At 41.3% G+C, this 23,617-nt stretch overlaps 1 protein-coding gene across 2 annotated transcripts in view; it reads left to right on the top strand.

The window, feature by feature from the left end:
* The first annotated feature begins 2,823 nt into the window (after nt 1–2,823).
* Nucleotides 2,824–23,617, top strand: part of rnf13 (ring finger protein 13) — a 37,615-nt gene continuing 16,821 nt past the window's right edge. The window contains exons 1-4 of one of the 2 annotated variants that reach the window (XM_056413871.1): nt 2,824–3,022; nt 4,933–5,176; nt 5,356–5,436; nt 13,304–13,426. In XM_056413871.1, coding sequence (XP_056269846.1) covers nt 5,063–5,176; nt 5,356–5,436; nt 13,304–13,426 — 318 coding nt within the window. In that variant the 5' untranslated portion in view covers nt 2,824–3,022; nt 4,933–5,062. Of the gene's footprint in view, nt 3,023–3,067; nt 3,612–4,932; nt 5,177–5,355; nt 5,437–13,303; nt 13,427–23,617 lie in introns of those variants that run through there. The other variant, XM_056413873.1, reaches the window with a different exon arrangement.

Here is a 23,617-nt window from a genome sequence, read left to right as displayed (position 1 = left end):
TGGCTTTGTGGATGGGTTTATGTGGAAAGACTGTCCCTCCTATGACCAGATTGTAGTCAGCACAGGTGTCTGCAAATCTCTCGCCGTTTTCATTCATGCAGCCGATTCCATGTTTCCCCATCACCAGTTGATGTACACCGTTGTTGTTTCCCACCTTTGCGTTCATGTCGCCCATGAGTATAGTGATGTCTTTTTCTTTCCTGGCCTGGAGTAGCTGTTGTAGTTGGTTATAGAAAATGTCTTTCGTTTCCTCCTCTGTGTTGTTGGTGGGTGCATAACACTGTATGAGTTGTAGGTTGATTCTTTTATGGGTAGTTTTGAATCTTGCTGTAATAAGCCTGGAATTAATGGGCTCCCAGCTGATGAGGGCCCTCTGTGCTTCTTTGGAGAGCATAAAGGCCACTCCCTCTGTGTGTGGTGCTTTGTCATCCGGATGTCCAGAATAGAGTATGGACTCGCCGCTGGCCAGTTTCACCTCTCCTGTCTGGAGCCATCTGGTTTCGCACAGACCGAGGATAGAGATCTTGTATCTCCTCATCTCACTTGCTATGACTGACGTTTTTCCTGCTGTGTACATGGTCCTGATGTTCCAGGTTGCAATGTTAGTGGGTTGCCTGGGAGATAGAAGATTCTGACGCACCCTCTCCGTATGGTTTTCGAAATGCGTCTTCATTTCCTCTTCAGCCTGTATGGTTGGAGAGTCTTCATCTCCCAGGTTGCGGGGTTTCTTTTTCTTCATCAATGTTTCAGTAATCATTTGTATCCACTTCACAGGGGATTGGCCTATGAGCTTCACCAGTGCCCTATTAGCCAGCATTACCTGTTTCCACCTCTCACGACAAGGACATTAGGGTTGGACTTTGAGAGACTCAACTCTCAGAATGAAACATAAAATAATGTTGAATAGGAAAATCTCAAAGTGCAAGAAAGGCAGATTACATTGATTAAAAAGATGAAAAGATATTGGCGGCACTATAGCAAAAAACAACACCCAAGGGACTGGCCATGATATAAGCCTATATAGACAAATGTAATAGTCACTCTGACTTGTACTTAGACACGTGCCATTTAGTATAAAAAACAATCATAGTACAGTATTATACATGCCTGTCGATTTTAGCATTTGAGAAATGTAATAAAATATTATTTTGCACGTGGCAATTGCCATTTATTGACTTCAATTAAGTTTATTTTATATAGCACAATATCACAAATTACAAATTTGGCTCAAAGGGCTTACAGATTGCTGTACACATACGACATCCTTGTCCCAGGACCTCACATCGGATCAGGAAAAACTCCCAAGAAATAGAAAAAAAAACTTTCACGGGGGAAAAAAGGGAAGAAACCTTCAGAAGAGCATCAGAGGAGGATCTCTCTCCCCGGATGGAGAAGCAATAAATGTCATGTGTACAGAAGGAATCATTACAGAGTTACATAAACACATTTAATCAGTATGACAGATTGTATGAATAGTTCGTAGAGGCGTACCACGATCCAGACCTCCACAATCCATCAGGCAGATGGAGGGAGTGAGGAGGAGTGGGCGAGGCACATGAGCAGCGCCATGGCATCAGACCCAGCCAGGTCCAATGGACCCGATTTGATGCCATCTGTACGCCTGATCTGCTTCAGATTTTACAGCAGCAATCTAACCTCGCCACTGTCACAAGCTACAAAGTTTAGGTGCAGTAACAGACTTATTATCTGAGGTAAACATCACAAAACGATACTAGTGATCTTGTATATATATATCTTGCATATCTAACTCACTCAAAAAGTGTTTAACCATTCATATGTTCTTTGAAAGTATTACAAGGGACAGCTTCTTTGCATTTTACCTTTTAAATTCTGACTCTGTCCACAAAGTGTTAGTGTTCAATCTTGGCTTGGAGCAAAGAGTGACCTGGTTTCACAAGGTTCAAGACCTGCGAGTTATGATGATTTCTATTTTTTAAAGCACAAATCATAACACAAATGACATCTAGATATAGAAATGTAGATATTCATATCCTGTAATTTTGAGAATTTAGAATAATTCATCAGATTTTAGTTAAGCTTTATTTTGCAAAGTAACTTATCAACACCCATTGTTGCAGGCAGAACCCCACAGTTGTAATAGCACTCTAATAAATAAACGTTCTTATTGTTCATCTCTTGTTTGCAACAACATTGATCATACAAAAAAGACACAAAACAGTGGTTCTCAAATAGGGATACTGAAGGCACTCCAGGGGGTCCGTGAGATTTATAAAAAATGTAAAATTATCATCCATTTAAAAGCCCCTTAGAAAAAAGTGATTTAAGTGTAAGTTAATTAATTAAATGTTACATATTCTATATTAAATCAGACACTGATGACATAGCGCTGTGTATTACATATTTGGTTCAACCCAAAATGCTTTGCGCTGGTTAGGGATACACAGGAGTTCATCACTGAAAAAAGGTGGTGAACCACTGACCTAAAAGAAGATGAGCTCCGTTTGCTCCAGATGGTGCTAGAGATTTAAAAATGGCATCTGTTTTCAATACTTCTTTTTTTAGGGCGGAGGATGACATCAAAACTCATATACTTTATTTTAGATCATATATAAAGTTTGTACATTAATGATTGTAATCGTGTTATGCACTAATGCAGGTGTAATAACGCTTTAAATATAGACTCGCTGCTCGTTTCAGGCCGTTCATCCATCTGTACAAGGCAGCGAATGTTTGTGTGTGCCGTCACGTGGATATGTTTACGTCTGGAGTCACTTCCGGAATTGAATGATTGACAAACGGATCGTCCAATCAGACGCTGAATGTCGATCAGCGCATGTGGCGGAAGTCGAAGAAGCAAGCGGTGGGGATTAAAGTAACGTTTATGTTCCCGTTCTGCGACCCGTCGTTCAAACGGGATGAAGTCCACCCACACACATTCGCTGTTGTAAATGTTTCTTGACACGACGCAGAGCGAAGGAGAGCGATGTCCTTGCCAGCAGCTAAATCCCCGGACAAGATAAACCTCCGGGCAGAAATCAAGGTAAACACCCACGACACCCCAACTACCTGTATTAGCATCATGCTAACGCGAACACAGGACGCTATGTGTCTGCAGCTCGCCGCAAACCGGAAAGGTTCTCCACATCAGGTACTTTATATTTGTGTAGGTGTATAAGTGCACTCCGAAAAGCAGCAGATATCTGGGAACGTCCGACTTCAACGCGACCGGCTGGGCGGTGTTCGTTAAACAGTGTGGTGTCTAAACCGTGTCACCCAACGTTAGCCGCTGAAATCTGTGGTTCGAAAGTTAAAAACGTTCACGTCCGTTGATTGATGGCAATATTGACGGCTGTTTTCCCCCGTAATCTATTTAATTCTGTGTTTTTTTATCTCTTTGTGAATGTAGCCGTCTAATTATAACATCATTGTGTGGATACATGTTGTGCATGCGCTTGTCATTTGGTGTTTAGTCATCTGTTCAGTGTGATGATGCCTCTACTTCCACCTTTTTAGTTCTCTGTTGTTTGTTGCTTCAAGAAGACAATTGGCCTCCCCCAAAAAACTTTTAATAGGGAGAAAAAAGGAATAAACCATAGGTCGAGCAACGGAGGAGGAAGTCATTTGAAAAGGTGTTTATGACGTGTTGCATGACACAGACATTTAGTGCAAATAAACATTAAGACTGGGCGATGTAAGGATGTATACTATAAGATAAACCGAAATGTGTCAACTGCCAGAAATGTAGAAAAGCAGATTGTCTGTAATATTGCAAAAATAATTGGCAGCCAAAAATGGACAGTTCCTCAATCCGTGTTGTGTCTCTATCGTTATTGAATGATCACATGTTACATTGACCTTCTCATTTTGATTCTCACTGGTAACATGTAAATACTGGGATGATTATGTCATTTATTTGTGTGCTGGTAAATAAATAGATCTTTAAGAAATTGTTTCAAACTTTACTTCACTGGATAAGCACATATTTTCTGGATGTAATGGTTTTATCAGTTTTGAGCTCAGTTATTTGCTCATGATCTATTTTAGCAATAAAACAGTACATGTATTTTCATAGGACAATACGTTTTATAATCGATAAACAACTTGTTTTGACGCTGTATTAATATATTTCATTCAAAAAAGTGAATCTGTTCAAAGCATTCCAGCTACAATATGGTGTATAAACTCGACACATATTGGACATTTCACAACCATAGTGTATTGATTAGAACACACCCTTGTTTTCTTCCATATGTACTCTACAAAACAGATAATCCTCAAACACGGCTTGCCTTTGCCGAATGAACAACTCTGTTTAGTAGTTTAAAGCATAGCTGTTGGTTTCTCCTAACCTGGTCACATGCTGCCCTCCACTTTGAACCAGTTCCTCTTATGCTGCAGTGTTAAGCCTAACGCTCACTTCAGTCTAAATGAGACGTTCTGCTAGCTAAGAAACATAACAGATGCAAACAGGAAGCCATGCGGGAGCGAGCAGCAGGATAGTCCTGACGAAAAGCCACTCTGTATTAATAGAATTTCTTCTTACGATAGTTGCAAACTGCTCAGTGCTTTTCAGTGCTGTACAATGCTTTTGCAGAGTCTTCAAATGAAAAAGTAGGACAAGTGGGAAGCACAATAAATTAACTGGCACATACCAAAGGGCATACTACATGACGAGTGAGGTAATTGAAGAACCAGACGCAGGATTGGAACAGACTAAGACTCGGACATTGCACTGGCGCAGCAATCGGCAATGGTTAAACGACGGAAAATAGCAGCTGAATCCCAGTAAAGTTAATCATTTTGGCAAGTATGAGCAAGGAGCCAAACATGGACTTTCTCTGCATACAGTTTACATGTGTGTATTTAAATCATCCCACTACAACACTGTTTTATCAGCGCATTTGAGTTAATGCTTCAGGTGTATAAACATAGCATTTGTGTCTTTTCTAGGTGTGACAACAACAGACGGTGTAAGGTGGTTCCACTGCAGGCCAGTGTGCGTGGTCATTTGTCTGTGTGAGTGTGTTATATGGTTGTTTATGAGTGGCGGAGCAGCTGGGGGTTGTAACGTGATGCCAAGATGCTGCTGTCCCTGGGAATGCTAATGCTGTCGGCCACACAGATTTACACCATCTTCACTGTTCAGCTCTTCGCCTTCCTTAATCTGCTGCCCGTGGAGGCCGACATCGCTGCTGTGAGTAATTCAAAGTGCATGTAGGGGTCACTAACCATAAAAAACATACAACAATAATATGACAGTGTAATACAGTAGTTACAACCTCGCAGAAACACTCCTCTAATCCAGATGAACAACAACAATCTGATACAACTTGAATTCAAATTAATTCCACTTAATTTATTTCTGTCTTTCAGTACTCATTCGAAAATAAAACCGATAACTTTGATGACCTGCCTGCACGGTTTGGCTATCGGCTGCCAAGCGATGGACTGAAGGTGAGTTCAAAAGGTTTTTGTGTGACAAACGAGTAAGATTATTTTTTCTACTCTAAATGACATGCCACATCATCATCACAGGTCATTCCATGGTTTTTGTGATCTCTGATTTTATGTTTATTTCAGCATGTTTGCACTTTACAGCTCTGCTCTACTGAACTAAAGTTCAACCATGAAAACATATAGCTGTATTTTTGATGCAATGAAAAGCTCATAATTTACCAGGCAGTGAGCAAAATTACATTATTTTTATGGATTTCTAATGAATTTCAAGTCAATACTAATGTATGTGTAGCAGTAGCCAGCTACACGACAGAGGAGCAAACACAGGAAGTATTACACTCTCGTACATTGTGGTTGGACTTAAATGAAGCTTTATCAAAGTTTGACAACATTTAAATTAAACTGTTATCAAACATTCCTGCTCTGTGTTGAGGATTGTGATCAATGTGTGTTGTGAGGTTTCTGTAATCAACCCCGAACTCAGCAACACGCACACTGCTTGATCCACAATGCTCACAAACGGAAAGGATGATTCATGTCTTCTATATGAACTGACCATTGTGGAATTTCCCAGTCAAGAGCCCCGTTCTAGTTGTTGTTGCTGTTTTAAAGGCTTTTTAGGGCACAGATGCAAGCTGATGCCTTGTTTTGAGTTTGTGTATACGTGCAGGTTAAGTACAGTACGTTTGCACACTTGTGATTACTGCCACTTACCTGCATTTGTTGATGCTATGTTTAGCATCACGGCTGTCCCACAGCATCATTTTGGCATTGAGTGGTGATCCTGTGGTATATTTTAGGAATCAAACCTCTGGTTGCTCTCACAACAGGACGTTTTAACAGTGTTTTTTTCTTTTTCCTGTTCGTCTAATTTGTAAAGAAAGTCATGGGAAGTGACTGCGATGAAAATGCCACCTCTCTAGAAAAGAAGAAACAAATAAAAAATCTGACATGTTACAGTTTTAGAATGTCAGAAAAAGCACCTTGAGGGAGACTGGCCAGTTCACTCGTCAACAGGTTATGCATTAATGAATTGATTAGTTTAAGAATATGGGCCTCACCAGTGATAGGCTGCTGTGAATTAAGTGTTACCCGGCAACAGCAGGGATTATGGCACACTGTCATGTTGCCCGCTGAGTGGGTTTGAGCACATTATGTAAGATTCGGTGTTGGGAAAGCGGAGAAATTACACCCCACCGTGTCACCCGCTCTCTGTCTTAAATTCTCATCTCATCTCTGCGGCTTATTTCCCCCCGCTGCTGTCTAGCCGAGGCGGTGAGTCTGTGTGCCATGCAGACATGTCCTCTCGTCCCTGAGGGCTCTGCTCAGTTTCTTTTTAAAGCACCCTCTCCGGCCCAGCCCATGTCTGTGTCTGTCTGAGTGAGCTCGGTACAGAGACGAGTGTTTCAGCTGTGATTTATAGCTGCACTCGGCAGGATTGTAATGTAAGAGTATGCCCACATTACCATCCACATCACCACGGGTTGAGAAGGAGTCGAGGAGAACTTCCCGTCTTCCGTACTGGACAAGCAGAATGATGATACTTAATAGGGAGGGCACTCACTCTTTGCCTGATGCCGTTGTGATATTTATAAGAGCAAGGTAATTCACTTTCCCTCTCCCCACCGCAACCTCTTCTTTATTTTTACCTGCACTATTTGTGACTGCTGTTCAGATGAAAACGCACTCCTGTGGATTCTGTGAGTTTTCAGAACTCGCATCAATATATAATAAATCTCTTTAAACATGTGTGCACTCACTGTGTAACAAATTCATACACAACTAGAATGGGCACTCGGTAGAGCGCATACCTTCGCATATCACAACATTGGGCATTGAATTATGAACATTTTGGCATTAGTTGCATTCCAATTGAATATAAATTGACCGTGCTATGGTAAAAAGAAGATTTTGACCTATCCATGACCTTGACCCGATCGATCCCAAAATCTAATCAAATGGTCCCCGGATAATAACCAATCATCCCACCAAATTTCATGCGATTCAAGAAGATGTTGACCTTTTCATGACCCTGACCTTTGACCCGATCGATCCCAAAATCTAATCAAATGGTCCCCGGATAATAACCAATCATCCCACCAAATTTCATGTGATTCGGTTTAAAACTTTTTTTGTTATGCGAATAACACGCATACAAATAAATAAATAAATACACGGCGATCAAAACTTAACCTTCCGCATTTTCAATGCGAAGGTAACAATGAGGAACAAGGAACCAAAACTCCTTCAAATGTCACGCGGTCTGCTACGCCTCACCACATTGGCAATTTCCCAACAAAGTCATTTTAGAATGTACTGTAATGTGCTTATGCTGTTAACTCACAATGTACATTGAGATATTTAGGAAAGTGTTTTGTTATTATGAGGGCACATTCATTTGTAATATGTTGCAATCAATATGCCTTGCAGTTGTGTGATGCTTGGAGAAACCTCTGGCATCACAAGGCAGCACAACCGACAGGGAACGAGGCTTCAAACAGAGCCCTCCCTGATTCCTCTTGCACATTGGCTGTTTACAGTCGCCCCCCGGAGTCTGAAAGCAAGGCCTGTGTACACCTACAGTGTGCAACAGTTATGCTTTGTTTAATGTCATAGGTGCGCGTATGAGAGTAGCTTGAATTTGGAGAACAAGGTTGTGTTAAAATGTAGCAAACTTAACAGCATGTCTAAAAAAAAAAATGTTTATCGTACACTATTCTCACTCAAAGCCCCTTTGTCTGATTGCTGCAGATAATTGTTTGTAGTATTATTATTATTAATAATATAATTATTGTTGGATAAATTGGGCAACATCAAACTGTTGACTCATGACTGATGAATACAAAATAAGTTTGCAAATGATCTAGCTCCGATGTGACCAGTGTGAGAATGAAAGATTTGAAAGGAAATAAAAGCTCTGGAAAAGCTTCATATGTGGATGCCGGTTGTTTGCTTAACCCTTGTGTTGCCTTCGGGTCATTTTGACCCGATTCAATATTTAACCCTCCTGTCGCCTTCGGGTCAATATGACCCGATTCAATGTTTAATGTCGGTGTTCTTTCGGGAGTCAACAAACAAACATAAAGTACCTCACACTTAAACTTGGAAAACAATATTAATTCTAATAATTTTCTGGAGATTTTAATAGCTGGGGTCATATTGACCTCAAGGGTAAAATATGTTAGTAAATATAAAGGTAACAGGAGGGTTAAACATTGAATCGGGTCATATTGACCCGAAGGCGACAGGAGGGTGAAACATTGAATCGGGTCAAATTGACCCGAAGGCAACACAAGGGTTAAACACGTTCATCTCCTGTGTCTAACACGTGAGCGCTGACATGTTGACTCTGAAAGGAAGAGATGAGGTTTTCTCTTTGTTTCATCAATAGTTTGTTCTGGAGATGAAGCACTAACGAGGCTCCTCAATGCTCCTGCGTGAGTCACTTCTCGTGTGCCAGCTTCGGGTAAAATGTAATGAAGTGATCGTAGATGTTTTACAGCAGATAGTTTCCGTCAGTGTCCAGATGACTCACTGCAAGTTTCCAATGAGGAACTTGAAGCAAGTCATGGTGTCCAACTAGCTGCTTTACTTCAAGGTTCAAGGTTCAAGGTTTTCTATTTGCCATCTGTGCTTAGACCAGCAGTCCAGACACATCGGAATTATTTTTGCAGGGTTCTCCGAGTCAACAGGTACAAAACAAACACACTATAATAATAATAGTAACCGTAATAATAATAGAAATATGAAACATATTTTAAAAAAACACTGTCCAAAAAACACACTGTACATAGTGTGGTAAAGTGTATGCAATATTTACAGTATTAACAGTAATAAGAGGAAGAGGAACATGGTTTGCTCGTGTATCCCTAGCTACAATATCCGGTGACGGTGAACTTCATCACCAACCATCTAAAAAGGCATGTTCTGTGATATACATGCCTAAAAGGTGCCTAATATTTCTAGACTGAAATAATATTGGCATTATAATTATTATAACTATGAGGATTTTTTTGGTTGCCTATTTTGTGGTGCCCCCTCAGGACTTGGTGCCCTACGCACAGCGCGTAGTGCGCGTTATGGGAGCGGCGGCGCTGCACGTGTAATTGCAAACAATCTCATAGGGTTCATTGGACCTGGCTGGGTCTGATGCCATGGCCCTGCTGATGTGCCCCGCCCACTCCTCCTCTCTACCTCCATCTGCCTGATGGATTGTGGAGGTCTGGATCGTGTTCCATGCCTACTATGAACTATTCAGGACGGTCTTTCTTTGGCTCGATCCCCGCCCGAGTCCATGTGTCCCTGAGCAAGGCAGCTGTCTACGGTGTATAATTGAAAGCCGCTTTGGATAAAAGCGTCAGCTAAACGTGATGTAATGTTCCTTCTGTCTTTTTGAAAGACAATGCACTTGAACATCTTTTTAATTTCTTTATGAAAGAAATGAATTCCCTTTTTGTTCCTCTTTTATCTATTGTCCTTGGCAATTCTCATTTCTGAAAATCACCTTCCCACCCACCCGTTTTGTGATTTCACAGCAGAGCCCACCCACCCCCTTCTCCAATTCAGCCACTTCCCTGGGGGGGGGGGGGTTCTGTGAGATTCACAGACTTAATTCCTGCTGGAAGTCACTTCTCGTTATAGACTCTGGTTTGGTGCTCCGTGATGTCACTAGCGATGTCACAGCACAGAACCAGAGTACATTCATGTCATGTGACAATGTTTCCATGGTGACTGTAACGGATTTCCGTTTATGAATCGGCGTCAGACTTACTGCTGGTGAACTTCTTTATTTTCTTTCTTTCGGCGAATACAATTGAACCAAAAATCTTTCTTAAATACCTCCTTGTCACCACCGTAAGAGCATTAGCCTCATACGGGACCATTCAAACTATTACAACTTTATATGAAATGCGCATCCGTCCGTAACATTTAGCCGTACCGTGAAGTTTGTATTTTAACATAAAATAAAGGTGTGCTTCCTTTTAACATTTCAAAATAGAAGTCCGATTTAGCTCTAAGAGGAAGTAGATTAAAACATATACAAAATCATTAAAACAATACAATATAAAAAGGCATACATCAAAACCAATAAAGCAGATACAAAAGAAGGCAATCAACACGAAACAATACACCTTTTAAGGGATATTTAAAGTGACAATAGCCGTTTCTCAATTCAAAGTACACTGAGTACAGACTTGTGTTCTTTTGGAGTCTGGTCTTGGGAGTCCAGACTCCGAAGGACGGGAGGACGGGAGGACGGTCTTTCTGCGATTGGAACAGCAGCTAACTTGATGACGTCACCACATCAGCTGTTCTTGCTCATGAGTTTACTCCAATTTTTCACTGTAAATTATTTTTTACAGTCAAACAAAATATGACAACCCTGCTTTTTCAGGGTTTGTGTGGATATAAATACATATATATATATATATAACATATTATAAGTAGCTCCATGCTAAAAAAGTGTGAGCACCCCTGACTTGGAGTTTTAACAGTGCAGTGGGAATATATAACGAGTTTAAGGCGGTATTACAGTCTTGTGATTTTAAAAGTTGCACTGACAGCAAGTTCTCCCCATCTCTTTCCAGTCAAGGCTTGCAGGATTTCCTTTCCTACCCTAGTCATTTCCTGTTTTTCCACTGGCCTCTCTTCTTTACACTTCTTAGTTTCTTTTTTTTTTTTTTTTATAAAAAGAAAAGATGTTTTTCTACCCAAGAGAGGGCGCCATTGCAGTGTTTTAAAAATCCAGGTGAAGGAATGTGAGGCAGTGGCACAGTGATGTCATTTTATTAGGAAGGCAGGGCTGCACTGGAGGCGGCACCCAGAGGTGACGGTGGTGGGTGATTCCCCCATGTTTGCTCGCCCTGATGTGATGATTTCACAGATCTAGCTGATACCCCAAACTTGCCCTTTTCACACGTCTTATCAATGTTTGAGTAAAACCAGGCGGCAACTTTGACTTATGTTGTGTAGCTTGGCTCGAATTGTGAGCAAATGTGATGCGTCACTGTGGCCATCTTCCATATGTGACTCAGCTGCAGTGTGGCTGCACTTACTCACACACACACCAAATCGGTGGTTTTCGTGTGTGTGTGAGAAATTGCTGACTCTACTTGACATACGGGGTTTCTTCTTGTGTGTTGGCTTTAATATAGAGAGAGAGTTGAAAGTGGCTGACAGAGTCCCAGAGCTCCACAGCAGTCCATACTTTCTGTCCGCCACACACACGCACAAGAACGCACACACCGACACTGGTGTCAGTTACACTTGCATAAGAGCAGCTGAGGTTTAGAAATGTTTATCATATCGGGTCCCTCCCTCTTCTCCTGTGTATTTTCCTTTTATCATCTCTTTTTTTGTTTATCCCCTTTTTTCTCACAAATCTGCCGACTTTTGTCCTCACCATTATATTTTTGTCTTTCTCCAGCAGCTTTTTTGGGGGGGGGGGGGGGTCTGCTCTTTTGTCTGAATTTCAGTGGGTCTCTGATTCCCTCTGCCTCCATATTTGTATTTTTTGTTTTTAGGGTCTTTGCTCTCCTTCCCTTTATCACTCTTTCGCTCTCTTCTTACTATCGCCGTCACTTTAAAAGCTGTTGCTGGAAGTGGGACTGAGGCAGGAAGTAGCCGAGAGAGATGGGACATACAAGGTTCAAGCTGAGAACACTAGCTGTCTTGAAGGCTTACACACACATCATTTTTGTGAGTGATATTCTCCACTCCAGTGAAAAGTTATGTTTTAATTGAGTGCATTACCATCTTCAATGGGTACAGAAAGTATTCAGACCCCTTTAAAATGTTCACTCTTTGTTTCATTGCAGCCATTTGCTCAAATCAAAAAAGGTAATTTTATTTCTCATTAATCAGCACTCCATCAGCAAAAATGTCTACATTTCTGTTTTTTTCTGTCAAGATGGGGTGCTGAGTTAATTAATGAGAAATAATGTACAAATGGCTGCAATGAACCAAAGAGTGAACTATTTCAAGGGGTCTGTATACTGAATACTTTCCGGACCCACTGCATGTCTGATTTACCAGTCTTACATCTGGGGCTGCAGCAGGCTGAAAATGCTTCAATAAATGTTCATTTTAATTTCCCTCAAATTGTTTTGATTGATGTTGGCAATCTGGAAGCAGTGGGAGGGTTTAACAAAGATGGGGCTGCCCAGACTTTGAGTTGCGGAACTGGCACTGGATACTGGGATGTAACTGTGTTGTCTTTAGCCTCTTCTTTTTGGTTTACAGGCTCACTAAGCAGGTTATTTTTAATCTGACAAAAGTGTGATCATATCTCAGACGTCTATTTCCTCACACGTTTTTAGAAACCCAGAAAACATATCCTGCACCTCAGTGCTGATAACTTGTCATGCTCCGATGAAGCCATTGTCATTTATCGCATTGTGATATAGAGATTTTTCAGCAGGTATTATTTAGATATGATCAATGGTCCATCAGAGGAGTGAGAAAGTAAGCTAATGACCATTAATGTCACTTTGAAGCTGCAGGCATGAATGTGTGCCCTTCAGTAAGACTTTGTATTTATTGACACACACACTGGAGTGAGTAACTAATATTTGCTGACAAAGAAATCACCTTGCTTTACAGTATGAATTGCTGTAACGCAAGGTGATTCAGTTTCAGTTATTACTCATCTTTTTTTCTTTTGTCAAAGACTGCTCTTTATACAAGTAGCATGATAAATTAAAACTGTGTCAGATCACTAATTTGTGGTGTGAGATATTGCTTTACATAGATAATCAATATTATTTGGGGAAATGACGCTTTTTTGACATCTAGGGTAACCTGGATTTAAGCCATTGATGCATTTCTCTTACCATGTCATGTCTGATGATGTCATTATCCACAGGGCTTCCTGATTGGTGCACGACCAGAAAATGCGTGTGAGCCCATCGAGCCCCCTCCAAGGGACAACATGACCGGCGCCTTCATCGTCCTCATCAAGCGCTTTGACTGCAACTTTGACATCAAGGTACAGCGTATACTCTGGTGTGTGTGTGTGTTCTTATTTTCAGAGACCTTCTTTTCAAAACCACTTCTCACCCTTCATCAACGGCAACTTAAGTTTGAATTGAAACATAACTATTTTCACTTTTATGGCGAAGCAAAATATAACCAGTTTTATTCTGAGAGCTAAATAGGGCACTGATTTTCTTAAAACTGCCCGAAGCGGGACTTAAAGTTCTGTTCGCTGCTATTAATAAGTCAGTGAAGTTCTTGAAAGATGAAGAGATAGATGATCTCTTTTAGTCAAGGGAGGCGGCCGGCCACGTGCAGTGCACAGAGGGTGGTGAAAGCATCCTAGGTGGTGTATTGGGGGTGTTGCTTTGTTCAACACTAGAGAAGAGACGTTGAGACAAGGTGATCAAATAGAGAAATAGAAAAGAGTCAAAATAATGGTGCCTGTATATCTGACCTGCCATTGGAAAAAGCAGTCGAACAAAGCATCTAGCCTTAGTTAACTAAGTTAGCTTAACTTTCTTACGCAAAGTCAAACACTGGCTATGAATTAACACAGGATTTTGTGTTGAAGTGGGTCAGTGGCCGTTTGAAAGGAAACATGTCACATTAATTGTTGATTTGCATTAAAATGTGCAACACCAGCTTCAATGACTATTCATCAAGTACATGTCAGAAGGACTTACAATTTAAAGATGACAACATAATAGTATTAATAAAGCACATATAAATATTTATGTTTTCTTTGGAGACCTTGATACGATTTTTTTTTTTACAGTTTTCAAGACATTTATTGTAGGTCTCTACTTTTTTACAACCTGCAGACATCCAGAGTTGTTGCCAGATACTACCTTTACCTTTCCTCCTGAAAACGTCATATTTGTGGTCTGAACACTTGATCAATTCAGCAATAGAGATGGCAACAAGGGAGTTACACAGTTATATTATTAATACATAATTATGACAACAGGGATCCTGCATCTGATTCCCAGGGCTGATTTGTGCCAGAAGTTAAATGTTTTCCTGCTTTTTGTTTGGTCACTTAAAGGAAATAAAGCAAACACACAAAGTGTCCATATGCTGAAACACTGAGGTAGAATTGTTCCTGAATGCATCTTAAACCTCTGGTTGTTCATGGAAAGTAGAAGAGAGTGAAGTAGAGAGGGGAGACTCGAGAGCCGGGGTTAGACGGTGAGAGCATGGCTGAGTAATGGGGTGAAAGCGAGGAAAGCATGCAGCCTCTTGGCATCTCGCTCTCTGTCTCTTACTCTCATACTTTTCTATTATTATTCTGCTCCTATTCACTCTGTACCTTCTTGGATGCCCCCCCTCCCCTTACACACACACACACACATCCCCCCCATCATTTATTCACTCACATTTCCCATCAATCACCCTTTTTCAATCTATTTCCTTGGCTCTCTGTGTTGGTCTCTACCTCTTGCTCTTATGGCCTAAGAAGGTCTTACTGCAACACACACACACACACACACACACACACACAGAAACATGTTGATGGACAGGGCAGTGAGATGTTCCCTTTGCTGGATTGTAACCAGACTCCACTCCACATAGCTGTGTTTCAAGCACACACACACACACACAAGTCTCTGAACTTTGTCAGATTTGACATTTAACCTCCTGCAACTCTCAGAGGAGCAGCTTTGACTTGTTGAAGTTTTCTCAGATTTTCTTGTAGCTGAGGTCTGGTATAGTTTTGAGTGTAACCTTACAGCACACATTCCCTCAGTTGTGTCATAAAAGGTACATTAACGCTTTAATGCATTTGTCACCAGCACTTCAAAGTATGTTGCGAAATCGAAGCCAAGTTGATCTGTTGTAGTCGGCTATCGAGAACAAACTTCTGCATCTTTTAGGGTGTTTTATTTTTCATGAAATCACACATTGAGTAATTCCTTAAAGCCCTCTGTTGATGCATGATGTTACTTAATATTTGCAAAAACTTTTGCTAATTGTTTTATTTTGGATATTTTCTTATTTTCGGCTTGCAAATTGATGCGTTACAAGAACTCGTCTTATAGACTTTAACTTTCTTTATTGAGATTATTACCTGCAGGAACAGTAGCTCTTCTAGGCTGTGGGAACATTTTACAAATGTTAACTCTTTATCATTTAAAAAGGGGTGTTTCCAGAGGACCAGTGGTTAAGAGGCATACTATGTTTGATCTGGTCGGAGCTGTTGCATGTCAATCCCCCCCTCCTCCGCCCACTCCCCGCATTTCCTGTTGGTAGCTTTAAACTATCAAAATAAAAGTAACATTTTACATTACTGCAGTTGGCAACTGGGAAATATTGGCTGACTCAATGTGACAATATGGCTCTCAATAAATCCAGGTGTTTACTACTTAGATTTAAAACTAGCTTGAAAAAGACACCCATTGAAAATGTTTGCAATAAATTGGTGTTTTACTAACTAGACCCTGTTCGAAGGTTGTGTGTATGGGAGAGTTTCTTCCTGTCTTTCTCTCTTTATTTCTATCCTTGCCAATCTTTTGTTCCCCTCTTTCCTCACTCCCTATCTGTGATTTTTCTCCCCTTTGTCTCCCTTACACACACACACACACACAGAGAGTTTGTCACTGGCATTCAGCTGTTTACCTTAAATCCCTCTCACACACACTCCTTCCTCCCTCCCTCCCTCCCTCCCTCCCTCTTTGCTGGGCACAATTCCCTCCAGAAGCTGCAGGGAAACAAAGGAATAATAGATTCCATCTTGACGGAGACATTGCACTCGTGTGTGTCTGTGTGGCGCAGGAATGTCACCCCCAACATGCCCGCTGTTTTATTTCATCGCTGTCCATCTCTGTTCCTCCGCAGCCTCCTCCAGCTTTTAGCCATTAGCATCCAGCGCCGAGATTTAATGGATCCGTGGCCGTAATGGGCAATAAAACAGACACTCACCCACTCAAGCCTCCGTTGTGTGTGTGTGTGTGTGTGTGTGTGTGTGTGTGTGTGTGTGTGTGTGTGTGTGTGTGTGTGTGTGTGTGTGTGTGTGTGTGTGTGTGTGTGTGTGTGTGTGTGTGTGTGTGTGTGTGTGTGTGTGTGTGTGTGTGTGTGTGTGTGTGTGTGTGTGTGTGTGTGTGTGTGTGTGTGAGAATTCTTCCATGGCGGTTCCTTTTTCTAAAATAAAACTCCAGAGAGACGGGGTTTGCACTTCCTGTACAGTGGGATTCTTTGCGGGGGGGGGGGGGGGGGCTTCCTGACCTTTCTGGGAGGAGAGGGGGAGTGAACAGGAAACTAAATCCCCTTTTCCTTCCCCCTCTCCCTACTGTGCCTCCTTTACGTCTCGGCAAGATTCTTTGCAGATAAGTCGAGCTCTGCGGATACATCTATTTGTTTTCTTTCTTATTTGCTGTTTAACATTCATTTAATCTCAACTGTTCTCTATCCTCAAACAGAGAGAGGGTTCATACAGTCAACACAATGCCTCAATAAAGTCTGGTATAACAATAACTCCCTTAACTTTGTTAACTTTGTTAACATTGGCCACCATAAAGGTTCCGTGTGGACCTCTAGTCGCATTACAAATCTAGTTCTAGGGTTCCCAAAACTACCATGGAGCCCACACTGTCACTAATAAACGTTATCTAAATCATGAAGGGGAAAAAACCATTTCAGAGAGAAGCAGTGAAGGCAAGTTAAAAAGTGAAAACAGGCTAAAAAGATAAAGATAGAAGCTAAAGCCTATACATCCCAGTGTGAAAGTGAACCACCACATCACCTGGTGATCGAGATAAATAGCAGTGTAATGTTCCGGTAAAGTCTTCTTTATTCACGGTTGCTGTCATTAAAAAGCAAAAGCAGCATGGCGACTAGTCCGTAGTTGGAAGGTCCGTCTTTCAATCAGAGGATCTGCGGTTCGATCCCCGCGCTCACGGTAGTGTGTGAATTGCTCCCCGTAGCTGTGTCTGCAGTGTATGATTGTAAGTCGCTTTGGATAAAGGCGTCAGCCAAATGAAATGAAAATGTGTACCTTTTGGATACCGTCAGTGGTTATTGATCGGTTAAGCTGCCCTGCTCATGTTAGCTCCACAGGTCTTTATGTAGGAATGTTAAGTTTTAGAAAGGTACATCTCCTTCCAACCTCCAGAGAATCACTTGACATACACGACAATACCGCTCTGAATCCGCAAAACCAGCCTGAAATCTGTTAGAAGTTCTTGAGAGCAGAGCTGGATAGCTGTCGGATTCTGGTTGGAGCTGGCTAATGCTACGCTATGATTGTGGGATTTCAGTCTTGCGTCATAAATTGTCGATTAAAAGCTGGAAACATAAACAAATGTCAGGGTTAATGATGCGTCGGACTATATCAACTCCTTCAGTGCAACAGCATAGCCATGAACCAATATACTTACAAAGTAATGGACATAAGTATCTAACTATAACCTGTTAGAATAGGGAAATGAAGGCTACGGACAGCATTTTACACACATTTTTTGTGGATACTTGAATGGAGATTATTTTTACCTTCGCATTAAAAATGCGGAAGGTTATGTTTTGATCGCCTTGTATTTCTTTATTTGTATGCGTGTTACTCGCATAACTCAAAAAGTATTAAACCGAATTGCATGAAATTTGGTGGGATGATTGGTTATTATCCGGGTACCATTTGATTCGATTTTGGGATCGATCGGGTCAAAGGTCAAGGTCATGAAAACGTCAAAATCTTCTTTTTACCATAGTCCATTTTTATCCAATTGGCATGCAACTAATGCCAAAATGTTCATAATTCAATGCCTAATCTTGTGATATACGACATGTCATAATGACGGCATTACATACAGTCCAAATTGTATCAAGTACCACTACATGGTTTTCTTTCTAAATCAATAAATCCAGGCTTATGTTCATACATAATTATTTTGTGATGTTTACTACAATATCCGGTATCAAGTTACATCAATTTACAGTTCCTCACACTCTCATGCCATGTCCCAAAAAAGTGGCTGCGGCAAAGGTATGCGCTCTACCGAGTGCCCGTTCTAGTTTATTATGTTTTCTTTTCAGCACAAATTCAAGTTCACCCTCATTTTCACTGCGAAACAAAATCTGGTGCATGTGGGATGTTGCAAAGTGCCTTTGATTGGCAGCTAATCCATACAATTGAAATGTCCTTGCTGTTGGGGTCCAGTGAAGAATAGAAAATAGCAGAAAATAGCAGGTAAAGTCCCCTAGTTTATCTGACTCATGCAGTATATTATCAACAAACTAAACATGTCTGAAAAGTTTTTCGATGAAATGGGAGCGGTCACAAGGGCCTTGTTTTCTCTAACAGTATAAATTGTCTAGTCATCTTCCGAGTAAGTCTAAAATTGCCTCATAAACGTTTTCTTTTACTAGCTGCAAACCAAGTTGGTCAGCATTTGTTCTGGTGGCTGGTAATTTCCTAACTAACCTTGCTTCCTACCTCTGCCTTACAGTAAGTGCCTTTTATTATGCACCCTGTTTGGCTGCGGTGACCTCACAGCCCCTTGAGCTATACTCACTCACACACACACACACACACACACACACACTCACTCAGCCAAAGTCATACCCTGTCATAAGACTGAGTGTGTGCAGGAAGCTAGATCATTGTTTGAATAAAGGCTGAGGTGTGTGTGTGTGTGTGTGTGTGTGTGTGTGTGTGTGTGTGTGTGTGTGTGTGTGTGTGTGTGTGTGTGTGTGTGTGTGTGTGTGTGTGTGTGTGTGTGTGTGTGTGTGTGTGTGTGTGTGTGTGTGTGTGTGTGTGTGTGTGTGTGTGTGTGTGTGTGTGTGTGTGTAAGAGGGCAACAGCCTCATGTGCAGTGTTGCCAGGTCCGCGGTTTTCCCGCGGAATTGGGCTACTTTTGAAGTGTTGCCGCGGGTTGAATTTTTTGTCCGCTGGTTCGGGTAGACCTATTTTGCATGCAAATTACATGAATATCTTTAAATAAAAATCCATATTTTAAATGAAATAATTTATTTATACCCAAATCCTACCAAACTGACTCCAGATCAGTACATACACACATTTTATTTATGATAATATTCTGTATCTAATTACACAAGGCCATTTTAGGACCTAGGTGAAATAACTGTTTAGGGAATACTGCTTTTAATGCTGGCATACTAAACATTTGGTGTTACTTTGTAGATATTACAATACATTTGGCAATGATAGCAATGCTGTTGGATTTTAAAAGCAGTGTATATGGTTTGACACGGGCATATTTTGAATTCTGATATTGGGCTGGTTTTTGGGCTGGTTTCATTGGCCATTGGGCTGGTTTTGATTGGCCATTGGGCTGGTTTTGTCACACAGACCTGGCAACCCTGCTCATGTGTCTGGTTTTTCTAAACTGTTAAGTCTGTTGCAATTTGTTGTAGCAACAAACCGCTCCTTTTTGGGTTATAGGGCAAATACACAGTGGGCACAAGTATTTTAAAGTCCAGATCAAATTGTTCCTATTCTTCTTGTACATTTTCCAAACACAAATCTTTAAAATGTTTATCAAGTTAGATGTGAGAACAAAAGTTGCTTTACTATGGCTGAAAATCCGGATAAGTGTCATACTGATTGCGCTGATTTGGCTGCATTAACCACAACAAATAGTATAACAAAAGGCCATTTATACTTTTGTCCAAAGCAAATTTAAAAAATCAACATCAAGCACTTTAGTCCTTTTTTAATTTTATTAAAAACATGTCATAAAAAAAAAAGAATAACAACAAATTGGGGCAGGAAGTATCATGAAATATATTATTGATATCCTAATACGCAACACATTTAGTGCAAAGGGAGTTGCATGATTGTACCGTGCGGTGTTATCAGCATGTATGGCCTCTCCCTGCAGTTTGCAGTTGGATTGAACTTTTTTATCTAATCAGCCGTCTGGACCTTGAAACAAAAACCCAGCTCTGGGGCATTCCTCTCAAACACTAAGGATAGAAAGGGGAAGGCTGCATTGATGAGAAAGTGGGGAGGGAGAGAATAAAGGCGGGAGGGTGGAAATATATAAGATGGGGCCGGGCAGAATTGAGGAGAAGTTGGCAGTCAGGGTGATATAACGAGGGCAAAGAGGAGGGAAGTAGGAGGTTAATATTAGAGATGAGAAAGAAGGGGTGTTTTGAGAGGGAGGGGAACTGAAAATAGGGAAGGAGAAATAAAAGAGCAAGGGTGGCAAAAGGGTGAGAGGGGGAATGTTGTGAATAGCAAGAGAAACCGGGTGGGGGAGAGGAACATGAGGATGAAGGAGAAGACGGGAGGAGAATTGAGTGAATAGAAATCATGGGAGACAGAACGAGCGGGAGAAAGTTCAGGGAGGAAGAGAGGAGGAAATGAGGACCTGATTGGGAGCTGCTGTCCAAACCGCAGAGGAGCAGACCCGGGCTTAGCTACATCTGATACAGTTTAGGGAAATTTTAACCAATGGAGGTGTACTTTTACTGACTTCCAAACACCCTTTCTTTTAATACAAATCAAGCATTCCCTCCATATTGTACAGGAGGTGTATATTTATGTGGTGGTATAAAATTGACCTCGGGACGCCTCTGGAGAGGAGAAGTAGAAAGAAAAACACTACGGGGGAACAATTTCAGGTGGAGAGGAAGGAGCAATACATGGATGAATTTGGGGTTTAACATGGGAGGAGCCAAGAGACACTGACGAGCAGCAGTAATAATGTCCGAAGAACAAAGAGTTGCTTCCCAGACTAATTGAGAGAAGTAATTAAAAGTTAACATACTAACATTACTTATTAATGTATCTAACCTGCCATTATGATCTTTTTTCAAGCCGCAGTGACACTTCATGTGTACACGTATGATGTGTGAGAAAGGCGTGCTGTGCTGCTCAGACTCATTTACACAAAGCTTAGATCTAGTTTGCTCTATGCAAATGAAGATATGAGACTAATTTATACGGCCTGAGCTCCATGGGGCCGAGCGTGGAAGACCGACACATAAGGATGGAGACGTAAAGTCGTCCAGATAGTACAAAACATTAAATAGAATAAAATACATACAAAATCACAAGTAAAATACATAGACCTACGAATGCCTCATCAATAGACAGCTGTACCAATGTCTCCACAGCTGGGACTGGTAGCGCGTAGAACTGAACTGTATGTTTGATAAAACCATGATTGTTATATTTTCGGAGTCATTAATCCAGCAGATAGCACTCTGACTGGCGTTGTATTCGATGTCTTGTTCCACACCACATGCAGTGAGGAGCTGCTGTAGACCAGCACTACATGGGCTAAGAACCACAAGAGCATCTGCATTCATAATATGATCAACTAAAGTATTACCAATCATGCACCCAGTATTACAGGGTTTCAACTGCTTGGACAGATCATCAATATATAGATAGACATTTTTATATATCTCGTCTGTAAGTAAAACATTTTTATAATGAGCTTATAATAGAGTATACTTATTGAACCACTTTATAGAGCAAGTCCAGCACCAGTGAGTCCGGCAGCTCCAGGTGGCACCGTTTACACACCTCGAGTCAGCTGTGGCCAAAATGAATCAGTCCCACGTACATACATAGGTCCACACGCACACACACACGCACACACACACACACGCACGTCAATAGTTCAGTGACCTGTAGTGCAAAGATATTTTTAAATGCTTTTTCTTTTTTAGGGTTTTCATTGTTTTTCTTTTTGCAACAATTTCCTCCACATTCATTCAGTCCCACGAGTTCACAGGAAGCTGCTCGGCACAAAGACAGTGCAGTGCGGTTGGCCTCCAAACAGCTGCAACCTTCTCACTGACAGGCAGGTAAACCCAGTGCCCTTAAGGCAGAATCCGAGTTCAGCAGGTTTGCATGGACACACCGAACGTCAGCAGCAGCTTCTGCGCTATCTATCTGCAGATATCTCAACTGGCAGAATGTTAGCCTTTCGTTGGGAAGGTGCTACGCCTCTTTAAGGCCAACAACACGAGTAACAGCAATACAATTTAAAATATTAGATTATTAGTAAACTACTGTTTTAATAAACATCAAGTCATTTTAAAAATGTTTGCAATGACGGCATTAATTGCATTATCCTTATCCAGAAGGATTAACACTGCTTTTAACCCCCCGTACAAAAAGCCTCTGGAGCTTGTCAAACTCACTGGCAAGGCTCCAAAAGCATCAGCCAATTAAATAGACTCCAAAGTGCCTTTTTTAAAAAAATCCATAATTGTGTAACATCATGAATTAAACCTACATTGTCCATGCTGCTGGCCAAGTCAAAATGTGGTCGGCGCAGCGTGAAAACTAGCATCAGATTGTCGTTATGCTTTCCTCTACGTGTTGAATCCAAGGCCCGATGCTCCAGAAAAGGAGAAATAATGGTGTGTTTGGACGGCAGAAAAAGAGAGAGCAAAGCCAGAAGGTTCTGTCGCCAAGTCATGCCGTCACATGACGAAGAGATGACGAGGTGGCCTTAAGAAAGGCACTTAGCCGCGAGTGTTTCCACTGTAGCTGGGCAGGGCAGCGGCCACATGAATACATGGGAACAAAAAAGTACTGAGAAGCATGATACTGATTTGTCAACTTTCTTTTGGTAAAATAAAGAGGTTAAACTTAAATAAAAATAGATATTTAATAGCTTTTTTTCTTCTCCCCCGAAAACATTATAATTGAGTTGGGTGTGAGCAGAGGGATGGGATGCAGAAGGAGAACAGCCTAATGTTTATGTTTTCTACCACAGGGTAATGCCATTTATGTGGTTTGATGAAGGCTGTTCAATTCAGTTTATTTGTATAGCCCAATTTCACAAATTACAAATTTGTCTCGGAGTGCTTTACAATCTGTACATATAGACATCCCTGCCCCAAAACCTCACATCAGATCAGGAAAAACTCCCAAATAACCCTTCAGGGGGAAAAAAGGGAAGAAACCTTCAGGAGAGCAACAGAGGAGGATCCCTCTCCAGGATGGACAGATGCAATAGATGTCATGTGTACAGAAGGACAGATTTAGAGTTAAAATACATTCAATGAATATGACAGAGTGTATGAATAGTTCATAGTAGGCATATTCCACGATGGAGACCTCCACGATCCATCAGGCAGATGGAGGTAGAGAGGAGGAGTGGGCGGAGTCTCAACAGGCCAGTGGCGTAGTCGGTAGCAGGAATTCCACGACCCAGACCTCGATGATCCATCAGGCAGATAGGATCTATGCCGTCTGTTAAATTGACGTGAATCTTTGCGCCAC

The sequence above is a fragment of the Pseudoliparis swirei genome, chromosome 5 (assembly GCF_029220125.1).
Source record: "Pseudoliparis swirei isolate HS2019 ecotype Mariana Trench chromosome 5, NWPU_hadal_v1, whole genome shotgun sequence".
In the NCBI taxonomy this organism is placed as follows: domain Eukaryota; kingdom Metazoa; phylum Chordata; class Actinopteri; order Perciformes; family Liparidae; genus Pseudoliparis; species Pseudoliparis swirei.
This window is presented reverse-complemented; position numbering and strand designations above follow the sequence as displayed.